We start from the raw sequence: 7,821 nt of genomic DNA, 5'->3' as shown, positions 1-7,821 counted from the left end.
CGATATTATAAAAAAAATTAAAAAAATAAGGAAATCGCTGGCTAGGTAGCGATTTTATAATTTTTTTTTAAAATATGAAAATCGCTGCCTAGGCAGCGATTTTCAATTTTATTTTTTTAAAAAAAAATTAAAGCAGTGATTTTATTAAAAAAAATTATAATATTTTTTTGAAATTCAAATATATAGCTTATAAGAAAATATGCATTATTTTAAAAAAACTAAGAATAAGTAACGTAACAAAAAAGTTTTCTTTCTAAAAAAGATATTATATTGAATTTAAATTTAAATGATGTTTGAGTTCAAATAATTACTTTTTAAAAAAAATCGCTACCTAGGCAGCATTTTCTTGAATTTTTTTTTTTTAAAAAAAAAATCGCTGCCTATGCAGCGATTTTTCTTGATATATATATATATTAATTTTTGAAGATAATCACATGTAAATTTAAAAAAAATATGACATGTCAAATTCTTACAAAATATTTAAACTTTTTAAGAAAAATCACATGCATTTATAAAAAAAAAATGTGTCAATTCACATGCAAATAGTATCAAAGGCACATATTAAATTTTTATTTTGTTATAAATTGATTGAATTGTATTTCACATGTAAATAGTGTAATTTATTTTGTTACAAATTGACTGAATTGTAATTCACATGTAAATAGTGTAATTTTTATTTTGTTATGAATTGATTAAATTGTAACTCACATGCAAATAGTGTAGTTTTTGTTTTATTATAAATTGATTGAATAGAATTCACGTGCAAATAGTGTCAACTCAAAATGTTTACTTTGTTATAAATTGATTGAATTGCTCATTCAAATTGTCTTGTAATTTTTCAATTTTCCAACATTCTTTAAAGCCTTTCTATTTTTTTAGTTTTCTAAAGTTTCTAAAAGCATTTGATTTATGAGGTGAGTTTGAATTTATTTTATTTTTAATTTATTTAATTAATTAATAATTTTATATGATATTATTGTTATATTCAATCTTTTGAAATTTATATTAATGTTAATATTTCTTTTTATTTTTTTATGTATAAATATGCATCCGTCAAATGTATACGTACATCCTGGTCCAGTAGAGCATGATGTATTAAAAATTCAAGTTCATCATCGTTCCGAAGGAATTTGGAATGGTAGCATAAAAGAAGAGAGACCTAGCTTCAACTGAGCATGAAGTGCAACAAAGATTTAGATTATATTTATTATGGTTATGTGGTGGATCAATATTTCCGGATAAATCTAATAATAAGATTAATTTAAATAATGATATTTTTTTTACAAAAAATTGAAAATCGCTGCCTAGAAAGCGATTTCAATTTTTTTTTAAAAAAAAATCACATTTTGCAAAATCACTGCAGTGGTAGCAATTTTACTTTTTCCGGTGGAGTAAATCGCTGTTGTTCCAGCGATTTTACCGTTTTGGTTATATAAAATTTTATATACCTTTTTGAAATTTTTGTTAATATTTTGTACTCTTTAAGCTCCGAACTCATAAAATTACCATCAAGCCTAACCTACATGTAAATTATACAACATTTTTGTTAAGAATAAAATTGATATTTTGCGATATAACTCAAAAACACGAACGACGCTTTATGTTCTTCCTGTCCATAACAATAGGTTACCCATGAAACAATATTATAGACCGTCAAAATGGAAAGCCATTGATGATTTCAAGTGCCCATTGTGTGAAGTTGAAAATGAATCCATGAAATATCTTGACATAAAATTTAGAATTGATTTAACTTCTATCATAAAAATAAAATGAAATATAATTGCATGAAATATTTCAATTCGGAAAATATCTTTATCTACTTCATCTCGTCCCCAAAGACTAGGTTTATACCATGTCTTGTTTAGTGACAGCCTCTTTAAACATTCGAAGTGAGTCCCGTAGGTCATCACATAACTGATATGGATCTTGAATCACTTGTGAGTCTACTGCCATTGATATTGTCATTTTGTTACAGTAACTCTGGAAATGTATTGTCACAGCCTGCAACCACACCAAATTCATAAATAATATCACACAAATTGAAGACTCAAAAAATATTATTTTGTTGATTAAAGCTTGATCAAACTAACTCATTAGATCAACTCTTCAAATATGATTTCAAAAGTTTGAAAAACTAAATTTATGAAAGTTAATGATGACTCTATATATACTAACATATGGGAGTCCAAAAGTTGTAGGAGCAACATAAGCTAATTTATGGCCATAAAATGTGATCTCTTCTTGAGGCCCAACCACGTTTGATATTAAAACCGTCGTGCTCGATAGAACTCTCCTTGTCACCTTTGATGCCACCTTTCATAATAACAATAATAAGATTTTATTTGGAAGTTACAATAAAAAAAAATATTAAATTCGACTACGATAAAGATATGATATTTCAGGATAAATCTCTACGTTTTAATCTATATTTTTCATTTCTATTATGTTTTTTAAAACGAACACGTATATCCTCACTAATCAACTCGCTCGTCCAGATTCATAGCCTTTGAAGCAAAACTCCCTTGTAGAAGCATCCCACGTCAATTTAACCGAATAATTTCTCTATAAATTTGTGAAGAATATAACTTGTTAAAATACTATTAATGATATTTTATTTAATCGTATAAATATTTTAACACATTTAATATCATAAGTTTTATGTACATAATGTCATAAACTCTAGTAGATAAATTTAAAAAAACATTTACCTTGGATCCGAATATATCTTGGGTTAACTTAGCAGCGGTAAAAGAGAATCTCGATTCAAGAGAGAGTTTTTTTCTATCGATAATATTTTTGGCTTGTCGGATATAATCCAACGGGTCATCGGGTAAACTTATGGGTAATCGGGTCAACACGTATCCTATTTTATTGCCCCATCTTGCCTTTGATTTTTTCTCCATCATCTCTGCTAGAGCCTGCATACATTAAAAATACATTTTTAATAAAATATCAACTTAATTAAAAATGTGTATATTATACGTACTAAAAACATCCTTAAATCATGTGATATAAGATAAATATGTCATGAGATCTCCATATATCGCTTATACTATCCAAAAATATTGATAGAAATATGACACAACACTTTCAAAATTCTGACACGATTACTGCATCGATATTAAAGATTTGTACAATAATGAGAATATTTGTGAAATTAGGTCTTAGGCCTAACTCACACCCCAAAAGCTAAGGGAGGAGGATTGTCTAAGCCTTATAAAGAGTCCACCCATCTCATTAATCATCGATGTGGGACTTTTGTCATTTTTTAACACCCCACCTCACGCCGGCTCTGCTCTGATATCATGTGAAATTAGGTCTTAGGCCTAACTCACACTCCAAAAGCTAGCTCAAAGGGAGAAGGATTGCCCAAGCCTTATAAAGAGTCCACTCATCTCATTAATCACCGATGTGAGACTTTTGTCATTCTTTAACAATATTGCAATTAAAAACTTACTAGATGTCAGAAAAACTAAAAGAAAGTAAGAAACGTTAATTAAAACAGAGATAGTATATATTAATATAAAGGGATTGTTGTTACTTTAATTCCAGTAGAAGGTCTGATGTTAAAAACAATAGATCCTCTTAGACGAATGTTCTTAGGCAAATTATTTGTCTTGTTGCTTCCTTTTCCTCCATTCTTGTTACCTGAACACACACCAAATTTTTTATTCGTAGTAAAAATCTAAAAATACAAATTGAACAAGTAATTAGTCTAATTAAAATTGTAGTTAATGCATAATTTTGGGTAATTAAACATATGAAGAGGGAGTACTAAAGTAAGAAAGAGAGGACCTCTCTGGCCCATTTTAGTCATCGTGCTTACTAAAAATAGATGTAAAACAATACGGTAATAATTAAAAATAAGCATGATCACATAAATGTAAATATATAGAGGTAGAATAGGTACAGTTATAGTTTGACCAATAGCTTAGACAGAGAAGAATAAGGTGTAATTAATTATGTAGTAATGGAAAAACAGACTGACCATATCTTCTATTGAGATATCTTGAGAAACCAGCTTGTGCCATGCCCATCACTACATCATTAATTGTCTATAACATAATTTAAGCAATAAATAAGTTGCAAAAAAACATTATAATATGTTGTTAAAAGGAAAAATCCATATCCAAATCCAAACTAAGCCTATACAAAAGCAATGGAAACTATAATTTTTCTAAAAAAATAAATGTTAAGTAGGTGAATATAACAGTGTCACGTAAAATGAAGCAGAAGTGCACGTACCAAGTTCAAGGCATTCTTGACTATTTTCATGTCATCAAGACTAACAGTTGTGTGCACAAGTCTCTTAGGACTATGCTCAACGCCAACTCCTCCTTTCATTGGTGTCTCAGTATCCTTAAGAAACAAAATAGTTGCCAAAAACAAAACAACATCCACAATAGTATACCAAAACGCCATACACAAAAACCAAACATAGTAACAAAACCTCCTTAACAATCCAACATCATTTTTCTCCTTCTTTGTACTTGAAGGTAAAGTAGGCAATGCTTCTGGATCCGAAGCTTTTCGAGTACACGCCAAAATCAAAGATACAATTGACATTCCATCACCAATTGAATGGTGCAATTTCAAAATCCCAATAGCATTTGCCTCAGAAGTTTTGATGTTTAATATGTGAACTTCCCAAAGTGGCTTTGTCATGTCTAAAGGTATTGTTGTTAAATTCGACGTATAATTCTCCAGATATTCGTCTGGAGAATCCATGTCCGGATCCAAATCCGGACATACTATATGTTCTTCCACATTTACCTTTGTTTTCTTCCAATTTCTTACACCTTTCTTTTCATCCACCACCTTTTTTTTCAAACAAAGCAAAATGGTAATATATACAAGCAAAGGAAGTATGAATAAACTTTTATATATAACAATAATAACAATTTCTTCTGACCAGAGTCCAGAAGCAAATCTAAAATTTAAAGTTAGTTAGTTCTGATGCTTATATTATATATAATATACATAGATGTATAGTGGATTTCTTCTCAACAACTATATAAAAGTTACTGTGTTTTGACGAACTAGTACTTTTCATGCTCGCTCCATACATGTTATATATGGTCAAGTGGAAATCAAACATATTGCATATATATAGGTAAACCTTTTTTTTTAATCCCTATATATAACTTGTTGAATTCTTTGTTTTTTGGACGTGCATGTCAATATATAAAAGTTAAACTGAATAAACTAACTTGTCTACGTACCGGTATACTAGAGAAGCGAGGGTGATTGAGTAGAGTAGATTCGAGTCCTTTCTTGATGACATCGGGGTTGATCTTTGTAGTGCAACCTAAGATAGCAATAATGTGACAATTTAGGTTTTTTGTATGGAACAATCGCGTAGCTGGACTTGCTGGTTCTTGTTCTTGTTCTTGTTCTTGTTCTGGCTCTATTACGACCACCGTGCTATTTTTCTGGCCATTAGTGTTTATAGGTTTAAGACCAAGGCTCCCCATTGATTTGTTGGTCTATAGAAAATTGAAATGGCTAAATTAGCTTTTGTATGTGAAACTAAAGGATCATACTTTTTTTTTTGTATTGGTATATACATAAATATATACTGATATACATATATAAAAATGATAATGTCAGCCTATACATGAAAATGGAGCACCTTTAACAAAAAATAGTCGATGTGGACCATACAACTTATTGCATGTATTAAAGACGATGCTGGTTAGGAAGTAGGAATAAATGGGCATACTAGAGACTTCTGATTCGGACGGTTAATTACTTTATCCGTCTATTTTTGTTTTTGTTCATTATATTAAAAAAATTATCAAAGGGTAATTGTCTAGTTTAAAAGTTCAAGATGTAGTTTACCCTTTTATGTCTATTTTATTAAATATTGTATTCAATATTTAATACATTTCACAAATCATTAACACCACTAGCACGGTGGCGTAGCCACCCCAGGATGTCCAATCAGACACTCTTTGTTGGAAAATTACGTTGTATATATATGTTAAATTATACATTTAAAGGATATATATTTAAAGTTGGACACCGCTGACAAAAGTTATGCTTTGGTATGATGATAATGAGTGTCCATTTGAATTAAGAAATTCCGAAGTTCAAACCCAAATAGCATAATATTTTGTTTTTTTATTTTATTTAGACGGTCACACGCCATTATTTTTAAACACCTTTAATAAAAAAAATTAGCTCTACTATTCTCCTAACATCAGTGAATAAATTGAGATTAAACTCAATTTAAATTATCTTTAGCAAAATCTATAGTTGAGCTATTTTTGACACCCTAGCACCAATGCTTAATTTAAGCAGTGAACTTATTAATAGAATAAAAAAAAAAATGAGACATTATTACTTAGCATAACCATTCAATGATTTATTACTAGACATTATCTTCACTTTTTTTGCCAGTTGCCACTTATATTCAACTTTGCATCTATGGATGTTTTAAAGATATCCAATTATTTAGGGAGAAACATTTTTTCCCCTCTATCAAATTAAATTATTTTCTTAATACCACATATGCTTTTGATTGAAAATAATAACACCTTATACCAACTTATGTCGTTGTGTACATAAATGATCAGCAATAACATGCCAATGATCAGCAATAACATGCCAGTATCTATCTCGTGTATATAAATCTTATTTTTATTTTAAAAAATATAAAAATTATTTTTGATAGATTCTTAATTTAAGATTATTTCCCCTTCGAAAGAAATTCATAAATGTGTAATATTTTTGGGTGAGCGATTGCCTCATAAATATGAAGAGATTTTTTTAACTTTTATAAGAGGCTGGTTGGTGAAGATGTTCTAAAACTTGTTGAAAAACTAACCTAATAGTTGGCAATTTTTATTTATTCACTGTATTAAAAAATGTTTGATCATTTTTATTTGTCCAGCTTCAAACGTTAACTAACAGATGATTTGTTCTTTAGTTTTTATTAATTACTTATATTATTACTTATAATTATTTTTTCATGCATTCATTAAAATGAAAAGATAATATAATAAAATTATCATTTTAGTGACGTGCCAAGTAAATATTAAATAACTAAATAAGTGAAAATAAACTGAGAGTGGGTTTTACATTAAATTGGATTAGTTGTGAGTGATTGATAGCATTTAATGTAACGCTATCTGTTTTATTTTACCCCATCCATATTAACTAAGGACAATACTTTTTTTTTAAAAAAAAAAGGTATATTTTATTAAAATATTTTTTTTAAGAATATATTGGAGTTCTTAATTTAACTAACATTATTTTTTATAATTATTTAATATTAACAATAGTATGGGAATAGTAATTCTTTTTAATTTTCTAAAACGAACAAATAAAAAAGATAAATTAGTTTTATAACACCAAATTCAAATTAAATAAAATGAAAGGAAGTATTGTATTGGCTTATCTTCTTCTTTAGTTCGATCGGAGTGGTCTACCACCAATATTAAAATCAGTTTTTTAAATTTTTAAAAAATAATGTATTCTCTTTTGTAAAAATATTGACGTGTCAAAAAAAGGAAAACTGCTTTTGAGAAATAATACAAAATTTTGTAAAATATAAAATTAATATTTTCGAGATAAAAAATATTTTGATAAAAGAATTTATATTTGTTTAACTATGTCTCAATTGTTTAATTCATATATATATATATATATATATATATATATATATATATATATATATATATATATATATATATATGATCCTCCCCTCCTCTTTGTTCTTAACTATATTTATATTCCTTAAAAAACTTTAAAATAGAAAAGTTAAATATTGGATCTTAATTTAATAGAATTTCTTATAGAGAAACTAAATATCGGCTA

At 27.9% G+C, this 7,821-nt stretch overlaps 1 protein-coding gene across 1 annotated transcript; it reads right to left on the bottom strand.

Moving 5' to 3' along the window:
- Nucleotides 1–825: 825 nt before the first annotated feature.
- On the bottom strand, nt 826–5,656 carry LOC101252063 (wax ester synthase/diacylglycerol acyltransferase 11-like). Its single transcript, XM_004235058.5, has 7 exons — nt 5,223–5,656; nt 4,246–4,818; nt 3,989–4,055; nt 3,542–3,648; nt 2,709–2,918; nt 2,176–2,313; nt 826–2,001 (listed from the first exon to the last, which is right to left on the bottom strand). The coding sequence occupies exons 1-7, from the start codon at nt 5,472–5,474 to the stop codon at nt 1,846–1,848; spliced, it is 1,503 nt and encodes a 500-aa protein (XP_004235106.2). The 5' UTR covers nt 5,475–5,656; the 3' UTR covers nt 826–1,845.
- Between the last annotated feature and the right edge of the window lie 2,165 nt (nt 5,657–7,821).

This window comes from Solanum lycopersicum, chromosome 3 (assembly GCF_036512215.1).
Source record: "Solanum lycopersicum chromosome 3, SLM_r2.1".
NCBI lineage: Eukaryota > Viridiplantae > Streptophyta > Magnoliopsida > Solanales > Solanaceae > Solanum > Solanum lycopersicum.
The sequence above is the reverse complement of the archived record's forward strand: the minus strand, read 5'-3'. Positions and strand labels throughout refer to the sequence as shown.

Excerpts from the sequence above, each read along its gene's own strand:
- LOC101252063 (XM_004235058.5), bottom strand. The coding sequence starts at position 5,474 with ATGGGGAGCCTTGGTCTTAAACCTATAAACACTAATGGCCAGAAAAAT. Across the intron at positions 4,056-4,245 it reads TCAAGAATGCCTTGAACTTG|ACAATTAATGATGTAGTGAT; the intron begins GTACGTGCACTT and ends ATTATGTTATAG. Across the intron at positions 3,649-3,988 it reads ATATCTCAATAGAAGATATG|GTAACAAGAATGGAGGAAAA; the intron begins GTCAGTCTGTTT and ends GTGTGTGTTCAG.